General features: G+C 34.0%; 2 protein-coding genes across 2 annotated transcripts; one reads left to right on the top strand and one right to left on the bottom strand.

The window, feature by feature from the left end:
- Positions 1–5,837: 5,837 nt before the first annotated feature.
- Positions 5,838–9,311, top strand: LOC133782822 (heparanase-like protein 3). The gene is made up of 9 exons (XM_062222225.1): positions 5,838–6,462; positions 6,864–6,900; positions 7,031–7,214; positions 7,324–7,472; positions 7,747–7,977; positions 8,087–8,276; positions 8,361–8,486; positions 8,582–8,681; positions 8,764–9,311. Exons 1-9 carry the CDS (start codon positions 6,208–6,210, stop codon positions 9,169–9,171), a joined length of 1,680 nt encoding a protein of 559 aa, XP_062078209.1. The 5' UTR covers positions 5,838–6,207; the 3' UTR covers positions 9,172–9,311.
- A 42-nt stretch (positions 9,312–9,353) lies between these two features.
- On the bottom strand, positions 9,354–15,665 carry LOC133782823 (probable anion transporter 6, chloroplastic). Its single transcript, XM_062222226.1, has 15 exons — positions 15,136–15,665; positions 14,759–14,904; positions 14,289–14,388; positions 14,051–14,103; positions 13,826–13,900; positions 13,151–13,231; positions 12,651–12,709; positions 12,190–12,257; positions 11,832–11,947; positions 11,380–11,416; positions 10,772–10,867; positions 10,374–10,515; positions 10,224–10,276; positions 9,873–9,959; positions 9,354–9,790 (listed from the first exon to the last, which is right to left on the bottom strand). The coding sequence occupies exons 1-15, from the start codon at positions 15,511–15,513 to the stop codon at positions 9,689–9,691; spliced, it is 1,593 nt and encodes a 530-aa protein (XP_062078210.1). The 5' UTR covers positions 15,514–15,665; the 3' UTR covers positions 9,354–9,688.
- Positions 15,666–17,079: the final 1,414 nt, after the last annotated feature.

The raw sequence follows: 17,079 nt of genomic DNA, 5'->3' as shown, positions 1-17,079 counted from the left end.
GAGCACTCCTCTTGCTCAGTTCCTTGAGGTCCTCGGAACCTGGAGCATTCATTTCGCTCAGTTCCTAGAGGTCCTAGAAACCTGGAGCATTCAATTTTCTTGGTTCCCTGAGGTCCTCAGAACTTGGAGCATTCATCTTGCTTGGTTCCTAGAGGTCCTCGGAACCTGGAGCATTCATGTTGCTTGGTTCCTAGAGGTCCTCGGAACCTTGAGCATTCCTCTTGCTCAGTTCTTGGAGGTCCTCAGAACATGGAGCATTCATTTTTCTTGGTTCCTCGAGGTCCTCAGAACTTGGAGCATTCATCTTGCGCGATTCCTTGAAGTCCTTGGAACCTAGAGCATTCATTTTGCTCAGTTCCTAGAGTTCCTTGGAAACATTGAGCATTCATCTTGCTCAGTTACTTGAGGTCCTCAGAACATAGAGAATTCATCTTGCTTGGTTCCTAGAGGTCCTCGGAACCTGTAGCATTCCTCTTGCTTGGTTCCTAAAGGTCCTCGGAACCTTGAGCTTTCCTCTTGCTCGATTTCTTGAGGTCCTCGCAACCTGGAGCATTCATCTTTCTTGGTTCCTAGATCTCCTCAGAACCCTGAGCATTCCTCTTGCTTGGTACTTAGAGGTCATTGGAACCTTAAGCATTAATCTTCCTTGGTTCCTTGAGGTCCTTGGAACCTGGAGCATTCATTTTTCTTGGTTTCTAGAGGTCCTCGAAACCTTGAGAATTCATCTTGCTCGGTTCCTTGAGGTCCTCGAGACCTGGAGCATTCATCTTGCTTGGTTCCTAGAGGTCATCAGAACCTTGAGCATTCATCTTGCTTGGTTCCTAGAGGTCATCGGAACCTTGAGCATTCCTCTTTCTTGGTTCCTTGATGTCCTTAGATCCTAGAGCATTTATTTTGCTTGGTTCCTAGAGGTCTTCAGAACCTTAATCATTCGTCTTGCTTAGTTCCTAGAGGTTTGTGGAACCTTTGAGCATCCCCTTTTCTTGGTTCCTAGGGGTCCTAAGAAACTTGATCATTGTTCTTGCTTGGTTCCTTGAGGTCCTCGGATCCTTGAGCATTCAATTTGCTTGGTTCCTTGAGATTCTCGAAACCTTGAGCATTCCTCTTGCTTGGTTCCTAGGGGTCCTTGGAACCTTGAGCATTCATCTTGCTTGGTTCCTTGAGGTCCTCGGAACCTGGAGCATTCATTTTTCTTGTTCTTAGAGGTCCTCGAAACCTTGAGCATTAATCTTGCTTGGTTCCTTGAGGTCCTCGAGACCTGGAGCATTCATCTTGCTTGGTTCCTAGTGGTCATCAGAACCCTGAGCATTCCTCTTGCTTGGTTCCTTGATGTCCTCGGATCCTGGAGCATTTATTTTGCTTGGTTCTTAGAGGTCTTCAGAATCTTAATCATTCATCTTGCTTAGTTCCTAGACGTCCTCGGAACCTTTTAGCATTCCTTTTTCTTGGTTCCTAGAGGTCCTCAGAAACTTGATCATTCTTCTTACTTGGTTCCTTGAGGTCCTCGGATCCTGGAGCATTCATTTTGCTTGGTTCCTTGAGGTCCTTGGAACCTTGAGCATTCATCTTGCTTGGTTCCTAGAGGTCCTCAGAACCTTGAGCATTTATCTTGCTTGGTTCTTTGAGGTCCTCAGAACCTGGAGCATTCATTTTGCTTGGTTCCTAGAGGTCCTAAAAAACTTGAGCATTCATCTTGCTCGGTTCCTTGAGGTCCTCGAAACCTGGAGCATTCAGTTTGCTTGGTTCATAGAGGTCCTTGAAGCCTTGAGAATTTGTCTTTGCTTAGTTCCTAGATGTTCTCGGAACCTTGAGCAGTCATTTTTCTTGGTTCCTTATGATCCTCAGAACCTTTGAGCATTTATACCTTGAGCATTCCACTCGTCTATCTCAGATCTTGGAGTCGCTCGCTTAGCTCGGAAGTGGAGCATCTCGGACATGCTCGCCCAATTAACCTATTAGCAGCTTAGATCTTCTTATTGTCACTATTAAAAGATCGACGAAGTCAATTAGTGATACGTCCAAGGCCTAAAGTTCTGGTCCTCATGAAGAGAAACCTGGAGAGTTCACACGATAAGTCAGTCTTATGCAAACATGAAGACTGACTTGGGGGGCAATTGTTATACCCATTTTTGGAGTGTCACTACCCATCGGCCTAGATCATGCCTAAGGCCCAATCACTTGTAACTTTGTATAATTTTTGGGCCAAGCCTAATAACTTAAGCCCACATTCAAATGTAACCCTAACTCTTCCATATAAATAAGAGGAGCAGGGACCAAGAGAAAAAAAGGAGAGAAGGGCGACAACTTTTTATAGAGACAACTCTCCATCTTCAATGGAGTCAAATAGCTAAAAACTAAATACAAATGTAACCCATGGCTAGCAAGATGAATAATAGTGACTAAGTAGATGTAGGCCATTTTTTTAGGCTAAACTAATATAAAATTCTCTCTTTCTATCCATTATTTATGGGCACTAGAAGCATCCCATAGGCTTTATTTAACTCTCACAAATCTTGTCAATATTATTCTTTAGGTGTTAGATGAGTTAACGAAAAAATGAGGAAAAAAAATTTAAGTATTATTGTCGCCAATATCCCTAATATTTTATAACATTTGAATTTATATTAATATAATTATTAAATATCTAGTCTTGTAGTATATATTATTATAATAATGATATTTTATAATATTTAAATTTAAATTTGAATTTGTATTAATATAATTATTATATATATGTAGTCTTATATTAAATATTATTATAATAATGATATTTTATAATATTAAAATTTATATTAATATAATTAATAAATATTTATTTTTAATTAGTTTTAAATGAAAAATATTTAGGATAACAAATTATTAAAAAAAAAAAAAATTATTTTCTACACATTTTTTTATATAAAAGAGATATATTGGTGATAAATATTGAATAGTTTCACCGATGCACATTTCTTTGCAATGCGAAGTTCAAATTTATTTCATTTATTTTTTACATCGTGTTATAATTTTGATCTCCCTGGTTTTTTTTTTCAATAATGCATGCTCAATAAAATATATATTATTCTCACTTTTTATAGGTTGTCCCCTTATACGTCCACTACACAAACATAATCATTTATAAATGAAAGCTGTGTTCGACCAACAAAAAAACAAGAAAGTCTAGAATAGTATTTGACAAAAAGAAAAATATCATAATTATATGAAAATATAATTTTGATATTATTCTTATTAATGTAGTTGGTCACAACTCAAATTTTGGAGTCTTAGCAATTAGGTTAGGGTAAGCTAAATTCCACCAAACAAAAGCTTCTCTTCGTCTAACATCCAATGGAGTAGGTTTTGATTTTTTTTATATTTTATGGTTAAGGACTTTACCTGACCACTTGATCCCTACAAACAACCCGTGAAGATAAGGCTATATGATTGGAAATTTTTTTTATAATTTTAATTTGCTTAAAGATTAGGATATTTTGATTATTGTACCATGTAATAATATCTCTTGCCATGATTTAAATAATGGGATAAGGTGAGACTGTTGTCCTACGTTGAGAATTTTGAGAAAGACAGGACTTTAATGTTGCATTATTTTATTTCCCAAAGGAAAAAAAAATGACAAATGACAAGTTGAAATTTCATCCTTACTAGTATTACAACTAACATTTTAAGCTTCTATCATACTTGACCCAAAAAAATAGCTTTTTTTTTTTTGTATGAAAAAAATTCCTAGAAAAAGTAGGGATTTCAAACTTAGAAGTTACTAGAAGATAACATATGGGACATGCATGCACTCAAATTTTTAGTCAATAGGCAACTTAATTTGGATTTTTTTTTGTTCCCTTTTTAGTATTTTCATAACCTATAATTCTATTCTTTATCTAAAAAATATCACTGTAAAATACACATAGTCACAGGGTATAAAGTTCTGTTCTCATCTAAGATAGAAGCTTAGTTTAAAGCTCATAGTTTATTGGGTTCTGTATAAGGGGAAGATAAAACCCAATGATAAAATGAGATCATAAAATTGTTAATAATAATAGATAATAATTGTACTGTTAAATTTATAGGCAGTTGGTCAATGAATAGTGGCTGGTGTAATAGGACCTTGTTCAGAGCTCCTTTCTAATCAAAATTAATATTTTTGTATTATTATTCAACAAAGTCTAATGTAACATTATATATATTTTTAATATATCTAATGCTAGGTTTTGATGTATATAAAGATAAGTTTTGTTTTTCAAAAGATAAGTTTAATGGATATGTATATAGATGTATATTACTACACAATGAAAATAGCTAAAGTTAAAACACATGTTAACCTTTTAAAAGTAAATAAAAATTGTTTCATATATGTCTTTTTAGCCTGAGTTCTAACTTTATTAGAGCAGTATTTTTTACTGTGTAAAAACTGGTATTAGTAGTAAAACTTACTTTAATTTGCTAATAATTGATAAGAAAAGAACGGCACTTTCAGTAAAATAAAAATAAAGAAAGAATGGCACTTTCAGTAAAATAAAAATAAAGAAAGAATGGCACTTTGTTATTGATCCCATAAGGCATTAAATAAAAATAAAATATACACACCTCATGACTATGGAAATTTAGTTCTCGGCAAATTGTTATAACTCAATTGAAGCATAATAATATTTTCAAAATTAAATTGTCTTAATAATAGGCCATGATTGCTTTTGGGCAGATCCAAATTATACTGTGCACATATGTATATATATATATTTATATAGTCGAGTGGTATATATCAACTATAGAGAACTTTTACCCATGTATTTATTTATCTTGAAAGGGGTACATAACATTCTTCTTTCTTAATTAGATTGGTTGTCTCGAGCATAAAAGTGTAAAGGGCTTCATTTAAGCTCAACTTTTTTCTTTGGAATAATAAAGGGTTTAAATTAATATTAATTATAATAATAAACATTATTAAAAAAAGCGCTCTTTTTCTATAAAAAAAATTATATTATATTTCCAAGTTGGAGGCACGTATGAGAGCTTTTGTATTAGAATTTTTGTCGACGAATTTGTCTCAAACGTTTAGCGGTGGTAAAGAAAATGTTCTTCTAACTTTATGTATACAAGTTTACTTTAGAAGCAACTTTTTGGTTCAAAGATATTATATAAAGGCAAAAAGAAAGATGCTTTTAAAACTTCCTAAATATACGTATAACTATATATAAATAAGTTTCTAATGGTTACGTACAAAATTAGAAGAATTGGTAATTATGCTTGATGACATCAACATAACAAATTCTTACTGTTCACGTGAGAATGTTCTCTAATTCTTTAATTAAGATTTTGTAATGTATAATATCATAATATTATATAAAAATGGTACCTTGTTGAGTGATGAATAATATTGGTTAACTAAACAAACACAAAACACATAAACTCAATCGTCACATTCATTTAGTTTACAGTCTCTTTCAGAACCTAACTTCGTTCATAATTTCTTGTCTTTAAGAAAAATGTCTTTTTTAGATGGTAAAATGCTAAAAACAAAGTTTGGTCTTTTCTGCTATGTTTAAAGTTTCCCTTTTTAATTTAAATTTTGAACACATTTATATAATCATACAAATATTTTCATGAGAACCCAAATCTCACAATAGATTGCAGATCAGGATAGCATTTTTCTCCATTCACAAGCTTGAATCACAAAAGGGTGTGGAAGAAAAACCAGATATATATATATATCAGTGACATTTGTCCATTAGGTGAAACTTTGTAGTTTTCGTTAAGGGAAAGCAAAGCAAAGCAAAACCACCAAGGCCCACTATAAACAAACATAACCAAACCATATATTTCATTATTTCAAACTGCAAAAGCTGAGTGCTTGAAACCAAAACCACAGTCATTTACTCAACAGTATTCAGATTTCAGGACTACTAATAATGATAACTCAAAGCCAAAAAGAAAACTGAGTTTTGAATTGAGTTCAACTTCAAGTATCACATGTTTGTTTATGCACATCTCGTGTTTGCATTTATAGCTCACTCATCTTACTTTTTATATTCAAATATATAAATGTCTATCTATTCCATTATTTGTACCTGTCCTCTACTCATTAGCGTCCAAAAGGGTATTTCCACAGTAGCTTAAACTTCTCATTTCCATGGGTTTATTGTCTTTTTAAGTGAGTGTGTGTGTGTGTGAGAGAGAGAGAGGCTCAGATCTTCTGCATTTAAGAGAATCTGGGAAATGGGTTCTCAGATTTCTGAGTTTTTGAAAATGTGGTTGTGTTTTTGGGTATGTTTCTATAGCTTGAGCTTGGTTTTTGTGGGTTCTGAGCTTGTAGCAGGAGATGGGAACATTGAAGGGACTGTTTCCATTGATGGGAAAGTTATCATTGGGAGGATTGATGATGATTTTATCTGTGCTACTATGGACTGGTGGCCTCCTGAGAAATGTGACTATGGAACATGCAGTTGGGGTCATGCTTCTCTTCTCAATCTGGTATGTTTTTTTCTGGATGCGTTACTTTTATTGGAACTGTTTTCTATAAATCTGGTTTTGAAATGGTCTCATAAAACATTGCTTCTGTCTGAAAATTTTATATCTTTCTTGGTTTTTGTATTATGTAATGTCATTCTGTCTTCTAAAATCTCCTCTTTCCTTTTCTCCTTCTCTAATCTCTTCCAACCTGGTATAACATTTATCAAAGCTAAAGTTCTGTTAAACTTCAGCTTCATTAATATATATTTTCTTTATATATCCAAGTATTATTTTTTTCCCCAAGAAAAAAGTAATACTTTTAAAGCTTCTACTGATTTTAAGTACAGTATTTCTGTTCATGGTCATGTTTTGTTTATTTATTGTTCGTGCATGTATATTTACTTGCTCATTGTCTTGTGCAGGATTTGAGCAACAAAATTTTCTTAAATGCCATAAAGGGTGAGATATCTATTCTACTTTTTTTTCCTTGGGGGGTGGGGGGTTTGGCTGTAATATATTATTTCAAAGGTAAGACTGAGTCAAATCCTTTATAGAAGCCTAAAAACACAATCTTTTACAAATTGTGCAGCTTTTTCACCATTGAAGATTAGATTAGGTGGTACTTTACAGGACAAGGTCATTTATGATACTGAAGATAATAAGCAACCTTGCACTCAATTCACTAAAAACACATCTGAGTTGTTTGGCTTCACTAATGGATGCTTGCCCATGAGCAGATGGGATGAATTGAGCACTTTTTTCAAGTCAGCAGGGTAACACAACTCTAACTCTCTCTCTCTCTCTCCAATTAAAGACTCTCCTCTTTCCTATAGACTTGTTAGAAGCATAATAAGTCTTATATTGTCCCATGTTCCAATTCAGGGCAGAGATTATTTTTGGATTGAATGCTCTAACTGGAAGAACAATACAGCATGATGGTTCTGCAGCTGGTGCTTGGGACTCCTCCAATGCTGAATCTTTTATCCGTTATACAGCCAAAAAGAACTATTCAATTTATGGCTGGGAGTTAGGTATGAACACTTTTTGTAATAACTGAGTAGTTTTATGGGACAGAGAGGAACTTTGCACGTTTGGGAAAAAAAGGTGGTACAAGAAAAATGAACTTTCCCACCTAATTAACATGCAAATTTCACATGAATTGTTGAGTGAAAAGTGATTTTACATCTATTGCTTAAGGATCAGATTTATATAGGTGATTGTTGTAAATATTGATACCTTGTTTTTATTCTTTTGGACCATGTAAGGGATTTTAATATAAGGCTAAGTGAATATTTCATTGATCAGGGAATGAATTATGTGGGAGTGGAGTTGGAACAAGAGTTGCCGCAGCTCAGTATGCCTCTGATACCATTGCTCTGAAGAACATAGTGCAGAATGTCTACCAGGGAAGTGACTCAAAGCCTCTGACAGTAGCTCCTGGAGGATTCTTTGATGCAAATTGGTTCAAAGAATTTTTTAATAAGACATCTAAATCTTTAGATGTGGTAACTCACCACATATATAATCTAGGGCCAGGTAGTTCTTCTTCTTCTTTCTTTTTTTTTAATAAGAAAAACACACACAATCATATGCCTGGGACTGCTAAAGCTAAGTTGAATTCAAACTTTTGTTTTGTCACACATAGGGGTTGATACACATCTCATTGATAAGATTTTGAATCCATCCTATCTTGACGGTGAGGCCAACACATTCAAAAGCCTCCATGACACCCTCAAGAGTTCTGGATCATCGGCAGTTTCGTGGGTTGGTGAGGCAGGAGGTGCTTACAACAGCGGTCGGAATCTTGTCACTAATGCATTTGTGTTTAGTTTCTGGTAAGTTGGAATTACTGTGTGTATCTTAAATTCTTTTAATAAGTATTACTAGCATAGCATAATGGCATTGCAAATGAAAAACAGGTATTTGGATCAGCTTGGTATGTCAGCAGCTCATGATACTAAAACATACTGCAGACAGTCATTGATTGGAGGAAACTATGGATTGCTTGACACTAATAACTTCGTACCAAATCCAGACTATTACAGGTATTTGGAATCATAGAAATCAACATTCCTCAAGCTTAGCAGAATTTCATTCTTGTTATTAACAATGCTTGGATCATGGCTTTCTTTAATGGCAGTGCTCTCCTTTGGCACCGGCTAATGGGAAGAAACGTACTATCGACAAGCTTTTCTGGGTCCAAGAAAATCCGTGCTTATGCTCACTGTGCAAAACAATCTGTAAGTTTAAACCATGTACTTTCATTTGCTGGCAAAAGTTGTTTCATCTTTTCTGCGAGCTTAATTCATTGTCATTATACAGAGAGGGATAATGGTACTACTAAGCAACCTTGACAATAGCACCACAGTTCTTGCCAAAGTTGCCTTCAATGGAACGTGGAGTTTACGACGAAAACACAGAAGTCATCACACATCAAGTAGTGCTTCTCACAAAACAAGGATTTCTCATAGAGCAAAGGCGATCAAGATACCTCGAGCTAATAAGCAAAAGAGTGAGCCTGTGAGAGAAGAATATCATCTTACTGCCAAAGATGGTAATCTACAGAGCCGAACCATGCTGCTTAATGGAAACATTCTGACTCTAGATTCATCTGGGAGCATACCTTCTTTAGATCCTATATATATAAATTCATCAACACCCATAGTGGTTCGCCCCTTTTCTATTGTATTCGTTCACATACCTCATGTTGTTCTCCCAGCTTGCAAGTAGTTGATCCAAGGAACTGAAACTGGTTCCATATAATTATAGCCATTGACAATAAGAGATAGAATACAAATTCAAATGTACCTCATTTTTCGCAACAGAATACAAAAAAGAAGAGTTCTCAATAAACAAACTTCTTCCCTTTTTTTCTTATCAGACAAGTAAACCAAGTTATTCACTACCATGCAACTCTCAAACAGTTAAGTTCCACAAGTCACATTCAAGAAACATAAGAAATGTAGAGCTTGTAATACTTAAAAAGCTGCTATACAATATGATATTTCAGGCATTTTCAATACATTTTTTGGGGTTTACAGAAATAGGAATAACTTGATGTGAAAAAAAAACGAAGACAAATGTGTCGTTAAGAATATTACAATTACATTTGTATATACCTGCGAGCTTCCTGTGTGAATTTACAAAAAAAATCTAGTGGAAGAAGCTAATTTCCACGCTAATGCATCCAAAAACGTTTCTCCTATTGGTAAACTTCATTCTAGAGACGCAACCAGATAAAAAAGGATCAATCTCTTTCGGAAAAGCTTTGAGGCTTACTGCTGGCAAAAACCAACCAAACTACCGTACCAGTTAAGTAGAAGAATATTGATGGTGCAAATAATGACAACTGCATATTATAAATAAGAATGGATTAGGAGAAAAACTTAAGACTAAGGTGTGTATCAGAAATAATAACAATAGCAACTTACACTCCATGAATGAGTTATATCAAGGAGGTAGCCAGTGAGCGCAATGCCTACTATTCCAGGAACTGCCCCAACGGTGTTGGTCATACCCTGAGTGAAAAAAAGTTTGGTCATAATTTACCCTTAACAAGTCATTTTGATGGTATGCATGGATATTGTTACAAGGACAATTTAATAAATTTGAGTTTTTTCCACAATTATTATTTCCATTCCTGTCTATCTTATTCCCATTCATTTACCTTTTTTTTTATTCCAATTAGTAATTACAATTGCTGATAAAAGGGCCATCAATGTCAACCTGGAATACAAATCACAATTTCTATTACAAAGAATAATTGATATTTTTCAACTTACCAAAAGTATACTTGCATATTCTGGCGACATATCTTGGTGAGTACAGTAAAGCCCTGTGGAGATTTAAGAATATATTCACAATTATAGACAATGTATTTTTTCGCCACAATTTTCTAAAACCAAAGAACCACCTTTTGAATTGTTCAATACCTGACAATGCAAAGCTTGAGAGGGCTAAGCCACTCGTGAGGATTCCCACAACTTCCCAAGGAGGCAATCCAAGATCAACAGAGGAAAGAGTCATGCAAAGTGCAGGAGACAAAAAGGCAATTGTTTGGCAAAGTTTTCGTACCTGCATGAATTCATTAGAAAATATATCAACGACAAATCTTGATTTAACAGTTTATCTATTCATATGTATACTCATTAAGTATACATGAGCACTGGAACAGAAAAATTATTACGCAAACAAAGATATAATGGCTACATGGTAATTATATGATTTGTCTAACTTTATATTACGTATTGTCACAAAAGAGATTGTTTGACAATAGATATTAGGTATCATCATGAACAAATAAATTTGATTGTTCACAATTTCTCCCTACCGTAGTGGTTTCTACTCCATTTGCAATCAAGTTGTCAGCAATCTGTGAGGCAATACTAGTCACAACAACTGAAGCCAAAGGAGGAAGAATGGAAACCTGAAACAAGTATATGATAACAATCAAACAACTAGACATTCAACTCCACAAACATTTTTAAGCACTTTTACAAGAAATGATCCATAAATTTCAGAGCACACTACTTAAAACAATAATATAACTTGTGTGAATCAGAGATCATGTCATATTTTGTCTTTTTAAAAAAAAAAAAAAATTACTAGTTGGGCTTGTTACTATTAAAGAAGCTGAATGTTTCTCCCCTCAAAAGGTTAAGTGTAAGAAAATAAATGTATACATGCAAATAGTGGGTCTCTTAAATAAAATTTTATAAATCATGTAAATCCTTTTTTAAGAAATCGGCTGTATTATCCATGAATCTATTCAATATGATCAAAATGAAATTTCTTTCATTTGGCCACTTTTTATGAATTTTTTTTTTCTAATCCATAATATCACCATCCAAGAGATGAATCTGATACCTTAGGCAGGAACTATAAAGACAAGACGAATGGGTAAGAAAAAATGACTGGAGAAAAGGAACATATGCTTACCCATGCAGCTTCAGTCAAATTCAGGTTCAGCTCCTCACTGCACACATATTTAATAAAAACTCAGTTCCTAAGGACTTATTCAATATCTTGGGGAACCATGTATTGTTGCATGCATGGGGTATCATACTGCAATATAATTGTTGGAGGAACTTTTAACATTTCGATTATAATAAATTATTTCTTATTTATACATGTTATAGCAAAATATTAAAGATCCTATGGTTTTATTGTATGACATTCTTGAATATACAAATACATATAGACTGAAAAATAAACTGCTGGATACACAAAGTATCAGATAACTAAAGACAACAGCACAAATGCAGATTAAAAAATAAAAATAAAAATTCAAAAATCTAGATTAGACAATGGTAAAGTGAAAGTAGATTTAAGAAAAATATCCTACTTCCCTATCGGATTCTGTTCATTATTGGAAGAATCGAATAGAGTACCTGAAATAAGTAGGAAGCCATGATAGGCATGTATAGTGACCCCAACTTCCACAAAAATGAGCATACACCATAGCCCATACTGCTGGAGTTCTGAAAAATGCCTTCCAAGGTACACCCTGATCAATAGAGGAGCAAGTAAGAAACCAAAGGCAGGCAACAAATCATAAGATGAATTACCAAAGAAAACAATCACTGAACAATATGCAAATTGTTGAAAAATTCAGCTTCCAACCTAGATTTATAAATTTATAATAACTTTGCTGGGGTATCTGCTAACCAAGAATATCAGCAGTGTCCATTGACTAAAATTGACATATAGTTATGGTATATAAACGTTCACAGCCAATAAATTTCTAACCTTCAGTGAATCACTCAACTCTCCCAGAGAATCATTCCACGTTTTGTTCACAGATATAGTCTGGGAGCCTATAAAATAATGGGAGGGGGGAGGGGGGAAAGAAAATAAGAAAAAAAAATAAAACACATAAAAATTATTCCAAGAGAAGATTAAATGTGAGAATAAATATGAGATTGGTATTAATTTAATTGAATAGCATTTGTGAATAGAAAGTCAACCTTTCATCTTGAATAGCATAGAGAAAGGGTTATCTCAGTTTTTCTAATAAACAATAATAGTGTAAACATTAACTGCTCAATTGATCAGGATTCAAGGTAAGTGTGTGCGCGTGCGTGTGAAATAGGAGGGGATCCTAAGGTGGATATGTGTTTACATTTTATCTTTGTATTTGGCACTCTTCAACAAATTTAAGGAACCCTTAGTGGTTTCTATAAGAAATAAAAGAAACGAAAAATCCTCACCTGAGGTGGATTCAGCAGCCAATGCAGCATTGTCTTCCAGAAGCTGAAACCCAGAGTACCTTCAAGAATGAGCATCGACTCACAGTTAAATCAAAAGAATATGCTTTCAATTCATCAAGTAAAGAAAAGGTAAAAAAGATAAAAAAATGAGCTTATTTTATAGCAATAGTAATTAATCATTATTGTTTTAAGGTCAATCTATTCACCTATCTAGATATTACCTTTCCCTATTCACTGATAAATAGACTAATTAAACTCATGTTTCTATAATCAATTCGATCCCCTAATTATGTCGAGGGCAAATGCCTATGAATAGATCGCTTGGATTTAAAAAAAGATTCATGCACTGTGAAACAAAATATTTTCCAACTTTTAATTAATTAGCAACAAGACTAGTTTTGCTTTACTCAAATAAAGGCTTTTGCAAAAATTGCAGTAGCACTAGCACTGAAAGAGAAGAAGGTTAGGGGTACTTCAGTAAGTTTAGAGATGACTTTTACCAGCCTACTCCCAAGAGTCCAAATATGTAGAACACATACTCCCAACCAAGATTTTGAATAAGAGGTGGAGCCAAGAGATACCTGCACGGTTTTTAAATGTTTGAGTTATAATAACTTAACTAAAGCACTTCAGAAAGAATTAGGCAAAAAAGGCACAATTAATAAACATGTGGCAGCACTAGTAAAACCAAAAGTCAGCTTTTGAATGTTCATGTCAACAGTTTCTTATTCCAAATGTCAAAGAGAAACTTTAATTCTGAAGTACGCTGAAGCAACATTTCCTGTCAACAATTTCAAAGTATTTTAAGCTGCCTTAAGAAAGTTAGGAATTTAATTAGTATATGTTAGAAATGAAATTACACTTGATCAGATATTGTAAAGTAAATTATTATTGAGATGAGAAAAATCATATATTATAATTTATTTCTTCATTAATTTATACAGTACTGCAAAACTTGACAAAGTAAATATAATTTATGTTTTTATTTCCTTATAATTTAACCATTTCTACATGCAAGCATGTAAAATTACGAAGATGTTTTATTTTGATCAAATATAGGCCATCAAGTTTGACATTCCATTCACCATTATGATTCCATTAAGACCAAGTACAAAGCAGTTGTTGATATAAGAACAAGCTTTCATAAATCATAAATAATGTTCAATAAAACATACCCTGCAACACTTCCTACACTCAAACCACCAAAAACAAACGCCACAGCTCTTGAGCGCTCTTCCAAAGGTATTGTTCTGCAGGAGATTGTGGTTATTTGGTTAGAAGTAAAACTTATTGCAACCAACTACACTGCATATGACTTGTATGAAAATTATAACAAACAATAGAATAAAATCATTTATCAGACTACCATACTCCCACAACAATATGAATGTCATACATGCCTGGCAATCAAGTCAGTTGCAGAAGACGGGGAAACTCCTTCTCCTATTCCTACCTAACACCAAAAAAAGAGAAATGGGGGGTCAATAAGGGAGTTGTGACAAAATACATACAACTCAAATCAGCAAGACGTAACTTTCTCTCTCCAATTCTGTGATCTTTATATATAATTAACCAAGTCGAATTGAATTGAGCAACACAGTAGAATTTAACTTAAAACTAGGAGGTGAAACTAATTACCAAAATCCTTGACAATAGTAAGCTGGGCATATACCCTGCAAGAACAGGTACGAGTGCGGTAGCCAATGACCAAGTCAAAACTCCAAACTTAAGAACTTTTCTGCATCAGAAAAAAGATACAGTTAAACATAACACATATAATTTATATATATATGGCTCTACCATGGCCCCCAAAAGGAAAATGCTTATGACGAATGCAGTAATTTAATGTTCACCAGTGAGTTTGATTATTGAAGAACGAGATTGCTATGCTAGCTACCGTTCAACTAGTGTTGATTAAGAGGACTATCAGTTTAACATTTTTGAACATTACCATAGTCTTACAAAGCCTCGAGCAATTAGGCCTTGTATAGAATATACATAAAGTTGTGTTATATTTTCTCTATAGATGATTCATAGAAACTGACACTTCATGATCGAACATTAGTGTAATAAGTTTTCGTATATGTGACGCAGCATGATATACAAACCTCCCACCAAATATCTTGGCAAGCCACCCGCCTGGCAATTGACTCAAGGCATAGCCCCAAAAGAACGACGACTGCACCAAGCCAGCCGTTGACGAACTCCAACCAAACTGATGCGACATTGGAATAATGGCAATACTCAAGTTTACCTGCCCATTAACCAAAAACCACCCTCTTCATTAACTTATTTGATAAACTCATGTGATCCACAAATTAGCTAACTAATGAACTAAATCAAATTATCGTTAGTATCATTTCCCACATTTTTCATAACAAAGGATAACAAAATCTCCCATATTCACGTAGGAATGTTCTCAAAAAATAAAACGAAAATAGAAAAATCATTAAGAAGAAAACAAAACATACAAAAAAGTTGGTACCTTATCCATGTTACAGATAACAAAGGCCAGCGAAGTTGTGCCAATAAGCTGATATCTTTGAGGGATATTCTTGGGCCAATTCCAACCGAAACTCACTTCTTCATTCCGAGCCCCAGAACCGGAAACCGGACCACCATGGTCCACATCCACTTCATCAACACGGAGCCCAGTGAGAATCCCATCGACCTTCTTCTGGCTCTCTTCAATTTTCTGGGTTTCCTTAATACCACAAAAAACCCTAAATTCCTTCGTGTCTTTTGGGGGAAAGAGTCGAATTTGTCGATGCCTGAGTGAAGAATCGAAGACCCAGTTCCTGGAAGTCGGGTTATGGTGGGAGAAAGAGAACAAACTCTCTGCTCTGATTGAAAGGCTCTCCATTTTTTCCTACTTTTCTTTGAGTTGATTGAATGGGAAAAAAGTGGAGTGTTTGGTTGGTAGGAAAATGAGTTAAAAGTTAAAAGAGTGTAATTGTGGCCATGGCCAAAGGTTGGGAAGAGAGGAGTTTGAGGTAGCCACGGTACTGGAGCTGTTTGTGGCTGTGGATTTATGGGTTTTGCAGTGTTTGAATTTAGAAAGCTTTGAACACTGAGAGTGGGTCCCTAGGAATCAGTGAAGTGGGACCATTATGCTGACTTGGCAGAGTGACTAGTGTTGTGAGCCACTATTTTTGCCACGTGTCTCTATTAAACTTAATCAAGAGTTCTTATGGCATTAGTTGAGTATTTAAAAATTATTTTACAACCTCAAAAATATTAGATATGTGAAACAAAATTTGATCGATTGAAATACTAGAAGCTAATTTCCAAAAATATATATCTAACTCTTTAATAAAAATTGAAAAGATTATTTTATTATTTTCTCCATTTTCTCTTTATAAAAATTGAAAAGATGAGAAATTATAAAGAGAAAAAAAATCATAGAATTTATTTGTTAAAAAAAAATCAGCCATTCATAGTTTTTGGACATTATAATATTTCTATATGGTGGATCGGTACAGGCCTAAGCAAATATTGGAAGGAAAATTATAAAGATCTAATAAATTAATAAAGACCTTTTTTTTAATTGTAAATAAAACGAAAACAATATTTTAAATTAAGTAGAATATTATTATATTGAGGCTATATTTACACTTTAATTAATTTTTATAGTTAGCTTCAATTGATAATTTAGTGGATCATTAGTATATACATGCACGTATTTAGATGTGGTTTTGTTTTTCTTGATTAATTTCTTCACATGGTTATAAGAGTCTTTTAGTATTAGTTGAATTTTCACAAAGTTGAAGCTAAGAACTTCTATTTCCTTTAACCTTCTATGTTCGACAGTCGACACTGATATACAATAAATTATATGATAAAAGTAATAGAGACGAGGTCCCTCTCCACGCAATTTATTTTCAAATTTGCAGTTCAAAGTTTAATGTCCCTTTCCAGTATTTCAACTATCTCTTCACTGTTTTACGATGTGACAGAAAATGATTATGCATGTATCGAGAAACTTTGTTGACTACAAATGATATTTCTGATCCTGTTATTGTTGCATATTGCAGTGCACCCACAAGATTGGGGTATAGTGTCTGATCTTCAACCGGGTCACTGCCAAAAGCAGATAATTTTTCACCCCCTATCATTGGTGTGGGGAGAGAGTTAACATACTGAAGTTTGGCTCTTGCACAAGAGATCTATTATGTATTTATGTTGAGACAAATGAACCCCATAATATGTATAGCTCAATTCTAAGAAATAGGTAGCATCACCAAGATCCTTTAATGAGAATGAGTCATTGAGTTGCACAATAAGTTTTTGAATCTCTGAATTGCTACTGCCAGTCAATAAAAATATCATCCACATATATGAGAATGAAAGTGATATGAGACAACTAATAAATAATCTGATCGTGCCCCAACAAATCCAAAAGTCACTAAAGTATCTTGTAGTTTTTGAA

The sequence above is a fragment of the Humulus lupulus genome, chromosome 6 (genome assembly GCF_963169125.1).
Source record: "Humulus lupulus chromosome 6, drHumLupu1.1, whole genome shotgun sequence".
In the NCBI taxonomy this organism is placed as follows: domain Eukaryota; kingdom Viridiplantae; phylum Streptophyta; class Magnoliopsida; order Rosales; family Cannabaceae; genus Humulus; species Humulus lupulus.
This window is presented reverse-complemented; position numbering and strand designations above follow the sequence as displayed.